Source organism: Antechinus flavipes, chromosome 2, assembly GCF_016432865.1.
Source record: "Antechinus flavipes isolate AdamAnt ecotype Samford, QLD, Australia chromosome 2, AdamAnt_v2, whole genome shotgun sequence".
NCBI lineage: Eukaryota > Metazoa > Chordata > Mammalia > Dasyuromorphia > Dasyuridae > Antechinus > Antechinus flavipes.
The window spans coordinates 343,870,771-343,889,459 of NC_067399.1; the positions used below are offsets into that span (position 1 = coordinate 343,870,771).

The 18,689-nt window shown below is 35.2% G+C and overlaps 1 protein-coding gene across 3 annotated transcripts in view; it reads right to left on the reverse strand.

The window, feature by feature from the left end:
* Positions 1–18,689, reverse strand: part of TXNDC16 (thioredoxin domain containing 16) — a 117,210-nt gene that overhangs the window by 2,021 nt on the left and 96,500 nt on the right. For all 3 annotated transcript variants that reach the window (XM_051977947.1, XM_051977945.1, XM_051977946.1), the window contains exons 15-20: positions 9,254–9,422; positions 8,772–8,908; positions 6,802–6,886; positions 5,032–5,170; positions 3,382–3,542; positions 2,064–2,254 (exon numbers count right to left, since the gene is read on the reverse strand). In XM_051977947.1, the coding sequence (XP_051833907.1) occupies positions 2,064–2,254; positions 3,382–3,542; positions 5,032–5,170; positions 6,802–6,886; positions 8,772–8,908; positions 9,254–9,422 (882 nt within the window). The remainder of the gene's footprint in view (positions 1–2,063; positions 2,255–3,381; positions 3,543–5,031; positions 5,171–6,801; positions 6,887–8,771; positions 8,909–9,253; positions 9,423–18,689) is intronic.

The window sequence follows — 18,689 nt, forward strand, 5'->3', positions numbered from 1 at the left end:
ATTACCCAAACATTAAATGTTTTAAATTGGTGATTCTACAGATAAGGTAGTAAATTCAACGATAACATAAAGATGAATTCTAATTTCTTGAATATAATGGGTAGATAACTGATAAAATAGTTTTTAGGCTTCTGAACTAAAATACAACAAAACAAGGCAAAATAAAACTCAGTCAAGACAAATCATTTAGGAATTTACTAATTTTTAAAAGTAATCTGGTGTAATCTGTAATCTGGTGGTCTGACCATGGTGACAGGATATTAAAATTGTTTATATGCTATTCTGTTGAAGACTAGATGAACTTAACTGAAAACAAAACAGATCCTGTTAAATGTTAAATGACTCAAAACTGGAAGGGACATTAGATAGGATATATTATACATATAAAGTTAAGTGATTTGTCCAAGACTGCACAGGTATAGCCAAATTTGAAGTCAGTATCTCTGACTTCTAATTAATCAGCAAAATATAAAAGTATTTGGTAATTAATTTCACAAAGGTAGTAAAGAAAAAGTTTTACAAATAAAACTAGTGTTAACAAAAAAGTGAGAGGCACTGTGGCATAGTGGATTGAGGACCAGTTTTAGAGTCAGGAAAACTTGGCTTAAAGTCCAACTTCTGACATCTACTAGCTATCTGTGAACATGGAAAACCAGTTAGTCTTTCAGCAGTCTAGCAACTCTCTCAAGACTACACTACCTATAGTTTCACATGCAAACTTATGGCTCTCCAAGACCGCCAATTTCCATATCATATGAATTATATTATATTGTATTATATTATATCAGATAGGATCATACTATGTTATTCTAAACTACATTATATCAATGTTACATTATTATGTTACTTCATTGTTGTTGTTGTTACTGTCAGTCATTTCAATTGTGTCTGAGTCTTTGTGATTCCATTTGAGGTTTGCTTGGCAGATACTGGAATGATTTGCCATTTCTTTCTCTAGCTCATTTTACAGATGAGGAAATGAGGCAAACAGGGTTAAGTGACTTTGTCAGGATCACAAAGCCAGTAAGTATCTGAGGCTAGATTTGAACTTAGATCCTACTGATTCCAGGTCTAGTGCTCTATCTACTGTTCCACTTAGCTACCCATTATGGCATATTATGTTACATTATATCAGAAAATATGACACGGCTCTTTTATTAACAGATTACAAATGCAGCTCTAGTGTTATTATTACCACACTGTATGAAAAACCATCTTTGGTGTTTAGTATATATATGGTTTTATGGCGGTACACTGGTACAGGGGAATATTAGATGAGAAATGCATACCATCACCTGTTCTGCAGAGTACAGTGCCAGGGAGTTGCATGGGTAGAGATAGAATAAGTAATGTACTCAAGTTCACACAGCCATTGTGTGTCTGAGTTGTTAGTAAATTCTATCTACACATAAAATAAATCATTAGAATATTCTATACATAGAATAAATTATTTATAAATCATGAGTCATCTAATAAGTCTGTTATCCTAATGCAAGTGTTTTGGCATGGTAAGTTACCTATACCTCAGAACTAATCAATCAATGAACAAACTTTAAGTGCCTAGTATATGCCAAGCCCTGGGGATACAATGACAAAAAAAATGACAGTTCTTGTTGTCACGGAACTTATATTCTAATGTACATACAGGACAAATACACACACACACACACACACACACACAGTATAAATAAAGAATAAATACAAGGTAAATAGAAAGACGGAACATTAGCAGTAAGAGATTATCAAGAAAGTTTTCTAATAAAATAAGGCCTTTGAGCTAAGTCCTGAAGATTATGATTATACCTCAAAGAAGGTAGAGGTAAACCAGGAGTATATGCTAGGTATAGCGAATAGCACAGAGATAGAAGATGAATATCATGCATGAGGAACACAGGGAATGCCACTCTGGTTGGATTGTAGAGTTCAGGAAGGGTACAATGTTTAATGAGACTGGAAATACAATTTGGAGTTAAGATGTAAAGGGCTTTAAAAAACAAACATGGGTTTAAACCCCATGCAATAAAATTAATTGCTCTATGTAACATATAAATTTGAATACTTACTAAGTGGACTTTCTAATCCTCCTTCTAATCTCTGAAGCCACAACAAAATGTTTTTTTCATTTATACTTTGATCCAATGGAAATGAAGCTACTTGGCCCTGTGAATGGAGATCCACTAAAACAAGAACTGGTAGTGGAGGTAGATGCTTGAAATAAGCTTTCAGTATTCCTCTCCCCACAGGAGTAGTTTTACTATAAAAATGAACAAATCAACAAGTTAATATTTTATTTCTAAAACAAAATACCCATGGTTATATTGATTGAAATCAAATTTCAAATCTGTGTCATATTAATAATTTTTATTTTTAACAAAGACCTAACGTAAAATTTTCTGAAGAATATGATCTTTTGTGACTTCTAGGAAGAAATATATGCTGTGCCTAATATTGTTGGAGAAAGATTTCTTAATATTAATATATCATTAATATTATTCTTAATTTTAAGAGAGAATAAATTTTTAAAAATATGTTTAAAAATCAAGTCCAAAATTATTCAGTTGTTTCCATGGTCAATAATTTCTGTTCAGAAATCAGTCACGAATCAGAAGCAATACTTGTTTGGTTCAAAATCAAATACAAACAACCATAAAATATAATTTTCCCCATTTTACAAATTTTAAAACAAAATACACATATTCTTTAGAATAAAAAGAAGGGAATCAGTTAGTTGTAAATCTAAAGAGGCCAAAAAAGAAAGCTATTTGCTTTTTCCCAAAAAAAAAAAAAAATGTGGCTTCAAATTATATACATATAACATTTTGAGATATTATGATTAATAAAAAGTTTAAAAAGCTAATAGATTATTCCTATCTTTTTAAATTGCCTTTTTCTTCTAATTTTCAATTTAAAACCTTCTTATTTTTCTTTAAGTAGGCTGCATAATTCAAGAGCCAATTCAAGAGCCAATAATTGTATCACCCAAAAGAATCTGTTAAAATGGTTTATTTATCATTTGTGATGAGCTAAAAATAATGTTTTATCTACTTAATATGAATGAAGGTGATCAGCATATATTTATTATACTAATATGTCACATTTGTAAAGAAAATATATGTAAAATTTTAAAAAGTTTTCACTAATAAATATATTAGAAAACACCAGAGCATATTTCATCCTGGCATTCCAGGAACCATTGTTCATCGGAATACCAAAAATATTTTATTAAAATATTATTTCAGCTACAACCTATTTTCACAGAATGAATACTGGAGAGGAAAGCTCTGGTATATTTTTTTAATATAGTAAAAACTCAATTATTACATTTTTGCCAAGATGTTTTTAGCAATAGTAAAAATAAGAAATATGTCATATTATCCTTACAGATTTAACCAGCAAGGGATGAGTGTTTCCAGGTGCTTTTGCTTTAGTAAGGTTAACATTTCTTTTTCATCCTTGTGATTTAAATTGCCATCTCTGAACAAAATAAGTAATGGTTTCTTTAGTTTTAAATAGACGGGAAGATTTTCCACTGTTATTTCTGGCTGTTAAATGAAAAAACAAATAGAAGAAAAATTAAAGAGAGGAATGTGGGGAGATGAGGTAGGAAGACGGAAGAAAGGGAAAAAAAGGAGGAAGAAAAAAAGGAAATGAAATTGAATAATGCAACACATTCTGCTCTTACAATTTTACATTTTGTCAAGCAAATATTTTAAATGCAGGTTTCATTTAATTGAAAACTTTCCTGATTATAAAACTCAAGTTTTGTTTTTAAAGATATCAATTAACATCTATTCACATTATTTGAAGAAGCACTTCAACATATTGAAATTAATATTTAAAATATTAGTAATCCAAGTATTAATATTTTAAAATAAATTCACTAATAAAAAGCTTTACTTATTTAACAAGAATATGAAACTTCTAGTAATCTCTTTCAAATTTATTATATTGTAATAAGATTCATCTGGAAGATCTAGGATCAAAAATACCAAAAGACACATAACAAACAAACACATTAAAATGATAAAAGTTATTTTAATATTCAAACTATTAACTTTCCTGATATTTCTCAAGGGAAAAATTAAATTTTGATGTCAAAATTTTCAGATTTTAAATAAAAAATATCACTTAGTGCTTGGTAATATCTTATAAAGGACTTTTAGGGTTACTATAAATAAATGAAGATATGATAAAAGCTGATCTACTCCACTATCCTTGCATTGGAAATAATAACAGAAAAATATGTCAATATATGACAGTGCTAAACCATATATTTTCACTATAAATTAAAGGAGATTTGGGGGGTAGGGGAGAAATTTATAGAAAACAAAACATGTGATACTGGTAAAGGCTATGGAATTAATGTATTTCTTAAGATCCAATTAACTTTTTTAGAGCAGATCTGTAATTCCATTCAAAGATCACATGCAAACTTGTAATGAGGATACTTCTCATATATTTGAGCATAATTTTCTGTTTACAATCTTCTTACACAGCCTTTCCTTTAAGAAATATAATAAAACTCCATGTTTCTTTAAGTTTGCATTCAATTCAGGTGAATCATTATCTTTTTCCTCTTTCTATCTTCCATATTTCTTCCCCGACTCTTGTTTGCATGCTTTAATATATTCCTCTTCCTATACACTGTCTTATGTTGAAGGGTTTTTTTTTTGTTTTTGGTAGTTGTTGCCCTTATCTATTTTTTTCTAATAATGTTGTAATATATGTAGTAACAATAATATAGTCATAGCTGTTTTGTAAAGGAAGTATGTTACTCTACCACAAAATCTTATCCTACTCACTTCTATTAACTAACAATCACATTAGTCTTACAAATTATCCATATGCATATTAAATTTTGATAGTAGATTTGAAAGTTGTATTTATGTAATTTTAACAAAGTAGCGAGGCTTCAATCCAGTGGTCAAGGCCAGTGAAAGCTAAAAGAGTATATAGATACAGAGAGAAATCTTTTTTTAGGTTTAGTTTTCTTGATTTTGAATATCACAGATAATATAAAGATATACTCACAAATATTCCCAACATTGTACTTTTTATTATTTGAACTATATTCTTAGCATCAAAATTAGAGAGCAGAATGCTATCTATCTTTTCTTCTTTATGTCTGGCAAGCAATAGTGCTGGAAGAGTCACAGCATATTTCTTTGACCTATGGACAAACATAGTAAGATTATTTTAATAAACAAGACATTTTAAGAATGTAAAATCAAAAGCAAATTGGGAGACCATGAGGGGAAGAAGCAAATGGAAAGCTTTAATCAGTAGGAAAAAGGAATACAATGGTAGACTAATAAACTTCTAATTACTTGATTCTGGGCGACTGGAAAGCCTAGTAGATTCAGAAGTAACAAATATAATTTCAGCTTGATTTTCCAAATTCTCTTTTATACTATGTATCTACTATCAGCATATTGGCAAAGCAACTAATAATTGTCATGCTTTTCTGACCTAAAGACTCTTTAAGCTGAGAAGAGATCTTCACCCACTTATGATTACTACCTTTCATTCAAAATTCTTAATTAAATGAAAAACTGCAGTGATCTAAATGAAACAATAATGAGGTTCTATATGAATTTTCCTGAGTCATATGCAAATTACTAATTCATATAAAAAACACAAATGTTATAAAACTATAAAGTGAGCAACCAAGATATCACCCCTAAAATCTGCTCAGGGACCAAAAATATATTTAAAATCTTAAGCCAAGATCACATCTTATTATGAGTACATAATTGCTGACAAGATCAAAAAGACATTTTTAAGAAATTTGTCAACACAGGTGGACTTACATGGGTCTAAGACCTAATACTTTCATCAGTGCCATGGGTGACGCATGATCATTGTTTGCATACAATATTAATTATAGAAAGGGTGGTCAGAAAAAAAAGGAAGAAAGGATCATCACAGAAAGTTTAGTATTAGTCATGAAAAATATCCTTCTTTATAAAAAAGTCTTAGGCTGTATGAGATATCCTAAAATGAACTATTTAAAACGAAATAGGCTAGAAATGTCTTTAAATTAATTAAACAGTCAGCAATTGTAGCATGTGTCTCTAAAGCTTGGCATTCTGGGGGGCTGTGATGTGTGCATATGAAGTCTGGCACAAATATTGTGAGTCCCTACAAGTAAATATTAGAACCATCAGGTTGCCCAAGAAGGGGCAAACCCACTGACGTCAGTATTTGCATGCTTACTAAATCTGCCCCATTTGGTGCATAAATCCTTCATTCTGCAGCAAGTAAAACTTCTATATAACCCTAGGTATTATAAATTATAAGATTAAAAGCTTCAAAAATACTGATTACAAGTATCATGTATTAAAGAAAAATGTTTTATGTTCACAGATGTCATTGATACCTCCAGAAATAACACAGATTTTAGAGAACAATAAGCTTATGAATTTCATTGATCACAAAAAGAAAAACTCTGGCCAGAATAGCCTTCAAATCTACCCAATCCCATCCACTGCCTCTCTAAAAATGACGGGAGAACAAAAAGTACAAGGTCAGAAAAATCAGAAAGAGGATGAAGTAGAAATTAGTCTAAGGCCTTAGACTGAATTAAGAGGATAAGTAAAGTGTTTTACTTAACCAGTTTATCAGTATACACTATCATACAATTTTCTTGGAGAGAAATCCAAATTTTGGGATAAATAGCATGTTAATACTGTTATTTTGTATTCAACTGTTTACTGAACAATTATGTTCCCAAGGAGATTATGAAAAATTTCTGGATTATTTTCAATTATTTATTAAAACTAAAGAAAATAAAAAACTTACAGGATCAAAGCATCATCTTCAGAATAGAATCCTGTGATGACAAAACCTTTTAGACTGTTTCCTGCTTCAATGAAATTTTCCTTTTCTATAAGTATATAAAAATATGCCAAATTTTAAAATGTTCCTTTAAAATTATGTAAGCTTATAAATCTGAATTGATTTATTTAAAAAATTGTATTTCTCTTACAAACAAGAATACAAGATAAACAGAAGAAACAAGATAAATTTAGAGATATTTAAACATTAATATTTTACTTTTTTAGCAGTACATTTTAAATACTATATTAACATACCTAGCGGTTAGCTACCAAAAAAAAAATAATTCTAACATGTATATTCTTTTACTCTCTTCTACCTATTTCCTCCTATCTTTTGTCACTCCCCTTCCTACCTGTCACAATGCTGACCTGGGACCCCCCACAGCCACATCTTTATGGATCTTTCTTTATGAGTTTGAACCTGAGCTTCAAATATTATATTCATTTCCAACCCTCTTTTTAGATTGTGCTGATTGTATTAGCTAGCCAGATCCAAAAAAATAAAAAAGAAATTAATATTTATTTTGTACTTGATGTGAGGAAAGGTTTACTTTAGAGACTACAAAAAGTATCTTATAAAATAATCTTGTACATTAAAGTGTCTTAAGATAGTTATTGTAATCATTACTTATGTTTCTCCTCCTATGTTAAATGGTTATTAACTTCAGCTGCTTTTTCCTTTTAAGATATGTGTAATATTTGCTTTTTCAAACGCCCCACACTTCATATCTGATCAGCATAGACCACTACAGCTCAGAATTCTTGAGATCAAGAGATGTGCCAATTTGCCCATTTGATGCCTCTTTTGCTCTCACTTAATAATCTGAACTTTATTCACATGAACATATTAATGATTTATAGTTTAAAATATTGCCTTTCCATAGTGTCATCTGTATTTAATAAAGCATTAATCTAAAAGAATGAAACTCTAAAATTTCAGGTTATCAACTGGTATTGGAAGGAAGATTTCTTTGGGAAGAGCCTTCTCCCCACTACATAACTTACCACAAACTCCTTCTTTTTTGGTTTTAAGAATGAGATTTAAATTTCAAAATGGTATCCTGTCATATGGTTCTTTCTTATTCTCTTATAATTACTTAAACCAAGTCTAAGAAAAACTTGCTGAAATGAATACTACTCAACTTATACAACTTAAGTTTCTGAAACAACAATTGATTTTATCAGTAAACAGGTAAAATTAAGTAGGAAGAAGAGGGGACTTTGTTCCAGTATCCCTCTCATTTTAGGCACATGACTTTTATTTAAGGTTTCTTGATATGTAAGCTTTTAAACAAAGTTAGCTATAAAATCGTCTACTAAAGGTTGAAGTTATTCATGTAAATTCATTAAGTTTCTTTTCGGTATAATTTCTGAGAACAAGGTATCAAAAAGACACCTAAGCAGAGGGGCAGCTAGTTGGTGCAGTGGATAGAGCACTAACTCTGAAGTCTGAAGGACCTGAGTTCAAATCTGACCTCAGACACTTAACATTTCCTAGCTGTGTGACCCTGGCCAAGTCACAACCCCAATTGCCTCAGCAAAAAACAACAAAATCTTAGCAGAAATTGTCATTTTATATTGTATTTGTTTTAGTACAAAAATATTGTTATAAACTTATCAGATTAAAGAGAAAAATTAATGATTATTAAATATTAAAAACAATTTTAAAAATTATCAGATTAAAGAGAAAAATTAATGATTATTAAATATTAAAAACAATTTTAAAAAACTGACAGATTTACAGATGTATTTTTTAAAGTTTCATGGAGAAGTGCTTCAATTTTAGAAGACATTTTTAAAATGATAATAGCCATCATTTCTACAGCATGTTCAGTTTCACAAAAAACTTTACAAATATTATCTCATTAATAAATAACAAATAGCAAAAAATGACTTCAAAAATTCATTTAATTACCAAGTATTTAAATTTACCTTCTGTCATGTTTGAGCTAAATATTGCCAGAATTGACACACTAGAATAGGATGTTAATTCTTTATATAACTCCCCATTTAAATATTTTTCTGCTTCTTCAATAGTCACTATCTTCACTGGACATGAAATTCGGTTTCTGTATGACACATATAACAATATTCTAAATTATTTTAAACCAATATTTCAGCATATAAAAATAAACAAATTATACTTTATAAAGACACATTAAGTACTACTATTTTGAAACATAAGCAGTTTTTAATAATATATCAATGACCACAAAAGGATGAAATATGAAAAAGTTTTCTATTTAACCTCCCCTCTGTTCAATTATTTTACCTGCTGATTTTCTCTACTCTCAAAGTTGAAAATATAAAAATTCATAATCAACTGACTCATAATTAGAAGTTATATCAGCCTAAAAATTCTGCCATTTCTTTAGTATTTTATGCCATTTTAATAGTGAAATATATATACTTACAATCTTATGAATTTCAGGAGATATTCAGCTCCTAGAATACCAGTATAAATTACTGGCTTCTCTCCCTCTTTAAATATCTTTACAATAGGATATTCAGTGATATTTTGTTTTGTACAAACATTAGACCAATCTCCACAGTTGATACTAGTAAATAACATATTGGATACTCCTAGATGAAAGGAAAAAAAAAACAATATTTTTCTATATATCAAACTAAAAAAAAGCCATTCAGAATTATTTTGGCAAGAAAATACTGTACTTACTCTATGAAATACAGGAATATTATCTGGCATATGATTCGAAAGCTGATTTAAAAGCATGTTTAACATTAAAGAAATAAATGATATAATGAAATATGCTAATTTTAGGTTAAATGAATGGAAAGGAGAAATAATTAACTTGGTCCTTGATTAATTATTCTTTAAATTCTCAAGATTGGCAAAGCTCTGAATTGTATTCACTTAAAAATTATTGATTAATATATCCATTTAGAGTTCTTCAAATTAATATAAAGTGTAGGATTCAAGAACCCGTACCTCATGACTAAATTTTCATTCAGAAATAAAAACTGAGTTTTGGAGTTTATTTTTTTGAGATGGGATATTCCTATCTCACCTAGGATAGAAAGTATTACTTCTCAGGTTCTATCCCAATACTGATCAGTATGGAAATTTTGACTTGCTCCATTTCTGACCTGGGCTGGTTTGCCTTTTTTTAGACATCATGGTAGCTTCTGCTTCCAAAAGCTCATCATATTGGTTGTCAGTTTAAACACAGACCTCTGATTTATTTAGCTCACTGCAGCTTGGAATTTCCAAGCCTAAGTAATTGCAGAACTCACCACAATGCCCAACCTCAAGAATAATTTTTTTTGTCAAATATCAGATAGTCACATAAGTGATATAAAATTAAATAAAAAAACTTACAAGTCACATGAAAAGCAATATGATGGACTAGATAGTTCTGTTAATGCTCACTAATTCTCAAAAAAGGAACAATATAAACCCTCCTCCCCAAAGAGAAACTCTGTATCAGACAGGAATACAGAGATATATATCATAGTAAGCAAAACTCTAACCCTGCAACCTGATGCTCTCCAACCACGTGAAGAGGAAGGGAGAAGATACAGGTTGCCTTCTAGTTTAAGTCACCTTCCCCTCCCCCATTTCAAGTTTGAAGAAGTCCTATTTAGAACATGTTCTTCATCCTTATCCAAGCCTAAAAAACTGAAAGATGCTAATTTAGTATAGCCAGAGAAGAACGGGGGAAAAAAAGCCAAGGGAGGAACTAGGGCAGAGGAGCAATATGAATGGAAACCTTTGGCCTAATGGAAAGGCAATTGAAACCCAAATGGGGCCAGTTCCACTACCACAGAGGCTAATGTCAGGAACAACAGCTAGTGAAAATTCATCAAAATGGAAGGGGGATAATGCAGCTTTGCAGTATAGCTCTAGTGGTATACCTATTAGGCAAGAAGGAAAGAGTCAGAACATGAGTAATGGGGAAATATAACAAAAACCCAAAACTCCAAAATGCCAAAAACAAGGGGGAAAAAACCCCAAAGAAGAAGACAAATAAAAAAAAAAGAGAATCCTAAAACCAAAAGAAAGGATGAAACTAAATAGTTCTCAACAAATATTACAAGTCAAAGAAGAGTAAAGCAATTAAACACAAAAAATTGGGCAATCTCAACTAAGCACAAAACAATAAGAATTTCCAGAATGGATCAAAAGAGAAATAAAATCTATAGGAAGAAATTACAAATTAATATAGATCAGAATTTAGAGCTCTCAAGGCAAATTTCTAAAAATTCAAGTATACTAAAAATAAATAAATTCATCAGAGAGTTTGTCCAAATAAATGAAGATAGATTTGAAATATACAAATAATGAAGTGGAGGAAAATCTGGCAGAAGAGAAGTGAAAAGCAACCATGTTAAACAAACACATTATTTCTATACATGCCAAAGTCTTTGATTTTGAAGACAGGATGCTTATAAATGGCTTACTAATTACAAGTCATCCAGAAGAACATGGCAAATTAAGATAATTGAATATTATAATATATGGATCATCTTCCAAAAAATTCTTTATGCTTCAAACCTGTTGGAATCCTTACTAACTGCTAAGTAATTAGAGTTGATCTAATCTTACAAGAAGTTGTTTTGGCCAGAACCTGAAACAAGGTACTAAGTAGAACTAATCAAGACAAGGCTTGTGTTCCCACCTTTACTCATTGGACTCCACAAGTATGCTAGCTTCAAAAAGTACACTTTCTACACCACACCTTAAAGCTCTTTGGGCCAGAGAGCACTATGGGAGAAAACCCATAATCCCATTCTCTCAGAAGGTTCACATATAAGGCGAGACAGCCATTCCAGAATACACTTTTTTCCTCTTGGCTGGCTGATCGCGCTGGACTCGAGAGGAACGACTCTGCTGCAGAGAACACTTTTGACGGACTTCAGTGGAGCTACGCCAGAAGCCCTCTCTCCGCAGCAAGTTGGCAACTGGGCTCCCCCAGAAGGAGATAAGAGAGATCTTCCATCTCTGTTGGAGGCAGAAGAAAGCAGAGGCAGAGGCTGAAGGACAGAACCTTTGGATTTGGAGACATCCGAAGGGCTCTAAGCCTCTAAACCGGCTGTGCTCTGAGAAGAACAAACTCCAACATTTGAACTCTTAACATTTGGCGCCCAAGCGTGGGAACCAAGGACCCTACTTTCACTGAAGAAGTCTCCAGTGACCAGGAACTGAGTGAGTACAACCATTTTTGGCTGAAATGGGACAGATCCTAGGTAAAGATTCTCCATCCCCCACCCCAACCCCCCCAACCCCAGACCCACCCAAGAGTGGTGCTATAGAAAGCCTGCTTAAGCAGATAGAAGATCAAGGGATACTTGTAACTTGGGGACAGACAGCTAGACTTCTGGCTACATTAAAACGCACCTCCCCTTGGTTCTTAGAGGAAAAGCAAATCTCTCTAAAAAACTGGGCATTGGTTGGTCAACAGATCTCTGCATATAACAATGAAAACGGTCCTCCTTCAGTTTCCATTGCAGTGTTCTATTTATACAATACAATACAGATGGCCTTAAAATACCAGGATAGCCAAAGGGGGAAGCCTGAGATAAAGGAGGAAGACAAAGAACAGATTAATGGCCATATCCCCACAGGGCAGGGAGACTTAAGTGAGGCTCAAGGGTGGGGTGAATCTGAGGCAGCCTCAGCCCCACGTGAGGAGCAGGTAATTGACTCTCCTTCATCAACTCCACCCTCCGGGATGGAGGGAGGAGGGGTAGTGGGGGGGACAGTGACAGCACCAGCATCTCCCCCCCAGCATCTAGCATCTTCCCCCCAGCATCCAGCACCTCCCCCCCAGTATCCAGCACCTCCTCCCCAGCATCCAGCACCTCTCCCCCGGCATCCAGCACCTCCCCCCCAGCATCCAGCTGCTCCTTTGAGTAGATTGCAAAAGGGACTAATTAAGGCCAGAGAAGAAGGGAAAAATGTATCAGAATTTCAACACCACATTTTTCCTGTAATTCAACAGTTTAATTCTTCAGGTCAAGAAAGTAGAAGATACTCACCTTTTGATATAGAAATCCTCAAAGACCTGAAAAAAGCTTGCACTCTTTATGGGGCTACATCAGCTTATGTTAAGATGCTATTACAAAATTTGTCTTTTGAAATCTTGACCCCTAATGACTGGAAATCGATAGCAAAAATATGCCTAGAACCTGGACAGAACTACTTGTGGCTTTCTGAATATAGTGAGCTCTGTAGGATACAAGCCCAACAAAATATTCAAAGTGGAGTTCATACGGCAATCACCTGTGACCTATTAACAGGTACAGGTCCTTATGCAGATGTCGCAGCACAAATTGGTTATTCTGTAGCAGCATATCAGCAAATTGCTGATAATGCTATCAAAGCGTGGGCTTCTCTTCACAATAAAGACGACAAAGGGGGGGCCTTCACAAAAATAACACAAGAGCCAAATGAACCCTTCGCTGACTTTGTGGGACGCTTGCAGACAGCTATCATAAGAACAAATGGAGAAAATGCAATAACAGACATCTTGATAAGGCAACTTGCTAAGGAAAATGCTAATGAGGTTTGCAGAAGAATTATACTAGGACTGCGCAAGGATGCTCCTTTAGAGGAACTCATAAGACGCTGTGCCACAGTGGGCACAGGTGCCTTTTATAGCCAGGCTATGATGCAGACTTCCCAAAATCCAAACATGAGAAGACAGAATCCCTCTTGGCAAGGGACTTCCAGAGAGACTCGTAGATGCTTTCAGTGTGGAAAAGTAGGACATCTGAAAGCTCAATGTTGGTATAGAGATAGAATGGGAAGACAAGGTGGGAGAACAAGACCCCAAACCCCATGTCCAAAATGCAACAGAGGCTTCCATTGGGCCTCAGAATGCAGACAGATTCAGGGAAACGGGATGAGGGGCCCAGCCCCAGGGCCCAAGGCAAAAAACACTTGGGGCATGATGGCAGCCAATGGTGCACCCAGAGAGTGCCTAGAAGTCCAGTACCCAGACATGACCAATCAGCCAGAAAGCCATATAATGGGAGAAGGGGATTACACAGTCAACCAGCCAGGAAGCAACCTGATGGCAGAAGGGAATTACAATTGGGGAGAATAGAGCTGTATGCAGCTGGGACAACTGAGATACCCCCTGGAGAGGTGAAATCTGTTCCTCTCCAGCCTATGGATTCCTTACCTCCAGGCACAGTAGGCTTGACCATTTCACCTCCTTGTATGTACAAAACAGTGTCCATCCACACACTGATGTGGGAAACTGGGGAATGTGTAGATAATATCCCAGTCACTAATACAGGTAGTCAATGTGTGACTTATCACCCAGGAGACGTAGTAGCATCAGGTTTACTCATACAGAATCCTAATAAGCAGCCTTGTGATAGTCACCCAGGTTCTGACTCCAGACCACAAAAACCAGGAATATACTGGACAGCAGCAGTAACGGCTGACCGACCTATGCTCACTATCTATATAAATGGCCTACCATTGTAAGGATTGGTAGACACAGGTGCGGATCGTACAGTTATTAGAGGAGCCAGTTGGCCCAGTCACTGGCCAAAGATTAAAGCAGATACCTATATGTCTGGAGTAGGAGGATCAATAGCAGCTGAAGTTAGTGCTGCCCCTATGAGATGGACTTTTGAAGGCAAAACAGGAGTTTTTACTCCTTTTATAGTTGAAAAAATCCCCATCAATCTGTGGGGAAGAGACGTTTTACAACAATTGGGGTTAAAAATGAGTACTTCGGTTTTTTAAGCAGGGCTGCTGTTGAAGGCCTGCCAACACTTTCACCTATTCCTATCCAATGGAAAACTGATACACCAGTGTGGATAGAACAGTGGCCCTTAAGTAGCGATAAAATTCAGGCCTTATTAGATATAGTACAGGAGCAGCTTGAACAAGGGCATTTACAAACTTCTCTAAGTCCTTGGAATTCACCAGTGTTCGTTGTAAAAAAGAAATCGGGAAAATGGAGGATGCTCACTGATTTAAGAAAAGTGAACGAACAGATGGAAACTATGGGAACTCTTCAGCCTGGACTTCCATCTCCTACTCAGCTTCCTAGAGAATGGCCTCTTTGGGTTATAGACATCAAGGATTGTTTCTATTCCATTCCTCTGGATAAGGAGGATATGAAGAGATTTGCCTTTTCGGTGCCCAGTGTCAATTTAGCTGAGCCTTATAAAAGATATGAATGGACGGTTTTGCCACAGGGTATGAAGAACAGCCCCACTATGTGTCAAATGTATGTTGCTGCTGCTCTTGCTCCAATAAGAAAAGCATTTCCAAAAGTTATGCTATTACATTATATGGATGATATATTGGGATGTGCACCGGAGGAACAAATTCTAGAAGCATGTCTACAAAAAACCATAGAAACACTAAGATACTACAAACTTCATATCGCTACAGAAAAAATTCAAAGGCATGCTCCTTTTCAATATTTAGGATATGAAATATATCCTAAGGCACTTACTCTACAAAAACTGTCTTTAAGAACAGAGAGGTTGAACACCTTAAATGATTTCCAAAAATTAATAGGAGATATCCAATGGATGCGTCCAGTATTAGGTTTAACTACCAATCAATTGCAACCCCTATATGACATTTTAAGGGGAGACACTGCTTTAAATTCACCACGCCGGCTTACAAAAGAAGCTCAAGAGACCTTGAGAGAAGTTGAACTGGCTTTATCCAATGTAGTTGAGAGAGTAACTCAAAAACCCTTGGAAATATCAGTTTTTGCTACGAAAGAAGCACCCACAGCAGTCCTTCATCAAGGAGACAGTGTGATAGAGTGGGTGAACCTCCCAGCACAACCAGAACAAAGCCTTACGCCTTACCCAGTGCTTGTGGCTAGGATTCTATTAAAGGCCATTAAGCGAGCAATACAATTATCTGGGACAAGACCTGACAAGATATATACCTTCTATATAAATGCACAAATTAATGCATGCTGTGAAACCATCCCAGAGTGGCAGATTTTATTGGCCATGGCTCCAAATTTTGCACATGGATCTCCATTAAAGATAACCAGACTACTGCATAATTGGCAATGGATTTTTGAGGAGAAGGTTTCTAAGGTTCCTCTTGAAGGACCAACCATTTTTACAGACGCAGCCAAACAAAATATTTGTGCTGTATACTCTCATGATCTAACCGTAAAAAGAGTAGTCAGAACTCCTTTTCAGTCCACTCAGCAGAACGAATTATATGCGATCATGCTAGCTCTCACTTATTACCCAGGCGACATAAATATAATATCTGATTCAGCCTATTCAGTAGGTGTGGTACAAAGAATTGCCACAGCCCAAATAAAATTTGCAGCTTCTAATATATATCAGCTCTTTAAGGAACTTCAAGAGCAAGTGAGAAAGCATCCAGGAAAGATTTATATCCTGCATGTCCATTCACATAGTGGACTTCCAGGTCCTATTTTTGATGGAAATTCAAAGGCAGATAGCCTTTTAACTATGTTGGCCAGTACGCCTTTATTTCAAGAGGCCCAGGAATCCCATTCTAAATACCATCAGGCTGCTCGAGCTTTGCATTTACAGTTTGGGATTACAAAAGAAGAAGCTAGGAGCATAGTGAAAAGCTGTACAGCTTGCCTTCCCTTCCAAGCTCCTACACTGCCTCCAGGGAAGAATCCTCGTGGTTTGAGACCCAATGAAATCTGGCAAATGGATGTGACTCATTATAAATCTTTTGGTCGTCTGTCTTTTATCCACGTTGTGGTAGACACCTTTTCAGGATTCACTTTTGCCATACCAGCAGCAAAAGAGACAGCCCGAGTGGTCACTGAATTCCTCATTCAAGCATTCACAATTATGGGTGTGCCACAAGAAATAAAAACAGATAATGGACCGGCATATACCTCCAAACATTTTGAACACTTTTGTGCACAGTATAAGATTTTACACACTACTGGCATACCCTTCAATCCTCAAGGTCAAGCAATAGTAGAAAGAAGAAACAGAGACATTAAGACACTCCTCCAAAAACAAAAGAAAGGGGGAGCCACGGGTAACCCTAGAGAACTTCTAAATTTAGTTCTCTATACCATTAATTTTTTAATCTTTGATAAAGATGCACTGGCTCCAGCAGACAGGTTTTATAACCCACCAGAAGAGCAGTGTCCAGTGCGAGCAGCTCCACTATCTTTAGATAATCGCCAGGTGATGTGGAGAGACCCAGAAAGTGGTGAATGGAAGGGACCAGATAGGCTAACTGCTTGGGGGAGAGGATTTGCTTGCATCTCTACAGGTGGAGAAGGAATCAGATGGGTGCCTACGAGCCGCATTCGCCTTGTCCATCGCAGAAAGATGGAGCAGACCCTTGAAACAAAGGAGAAGACCCAAGAAATATCGGGTGGTTCTGTTGCTGATTGTGCTCACAAGAATTATTAGATTCCTGGCACATGAACTAATGGACAATGGAATCCTATTGGACTGTTTCTAGGACTTATGGACATGTGTAAATTTTCAGATTGATTCTTGTTATTTGTTACATTACTACTAGCCTGTGTTACATTGCTATGTGCTCATGTAAATTATGTATAATGCCTCCCATATTGATGGATTTATGTATATCATGTATATCTGTTACAAAGTTCTGGCCCATATTGATGGATTTATGTGTACCCCCTCAGAAACCCCCTATGTTTTAAAACAAAAGAAAGGGGGAGATGTTGGAATCCTTACTAACTGCTAAGTAATTAGAGTTGATCTAATCTTACAAGAAGTTGTTTTGGCCAGAACCTGAAACAAGGTACTAAGTAGAACTAATCAAGACAAGGCTTGTGTTCCCACCTTTACTCATTGGACTCCACAAGTATGCTAGCTTCAAAAAGTACACTTTCTACACCACACCTTAAAGCTCTTTGGGCCAGAGAGCACTATGGGAGAAAACCCATAATCCCATTCTCTCAGAAGGTTCACATATAAGGCGAGACAGCCATTCCAGAATACACTTTTTTCCTCTTGGCTGGCTGATCGCGCTGGACTCGAGAGGAACGACTCTGCTGCAGAGAACACTTTTGACGGACTTCAGTGGAGCTACGCCAGAAGCCCTCTCTCCGCAGCAAGTTGGCAACTGGGCTCCCCAGAAGGAGATAAGAGAGATCTTCCATCTCTGTTGGAGGCAGAAGAAAGCAGAGGCAGAGGCTGAAGGACAGAACCTTTGGATTTGGAGACATCCGAAGGGCTCTAAGCCTCTAAACCGGCTGTGCTCTGAGAAGAACAAACTCCAACATTTGAACTCTTAACACAAACCCTAAGATATAAAGTGTTTAAATTCAATAGTTCCAATGTCAAATGACAATTGATGGCAGAAAACCAAGGATATTTCAAATATAAAAGAAAGAAAAGTCAAATAACAAAAGGTATTCTGTACCCACAAGAGAACAAGTGGAATAACAGACTAATTATGATGTGGGTCTGAAGCTAATATAAGAGACTGGGGCTTTATATAGAGATTTGTGAATTATTCACATAAAGTTGACCTTTATAAGGAAGGAGAATAAAAGAAAGTCTTGGACAAAAATTGAAGAATATCCACATATAAGGAGCATGATAAATACTTTGTATATACTTACCATAACTATTATAGCAGATATAAATATAGGATTGTAACATTTGCAAAGTGCTTTATATACATTATGTTTTCTAACAACAACCTTGTAAAATAGGCATTAAAATTAGTTCCATTTTTCAGATGAGGACAATAGGTCCAAAGTCCTTATTGCCCTAATCCCTAGTTTCTTGTGTTTGAAGAAAGATCAAGTTGCAGTAACCAACAATGCTATGAGCTAACCATTTTGCTCTCTTTTGTCATAGGAACCAAGAAGGTAGGGTCCCAAACAACTGGTTTTTCTCTGTCTG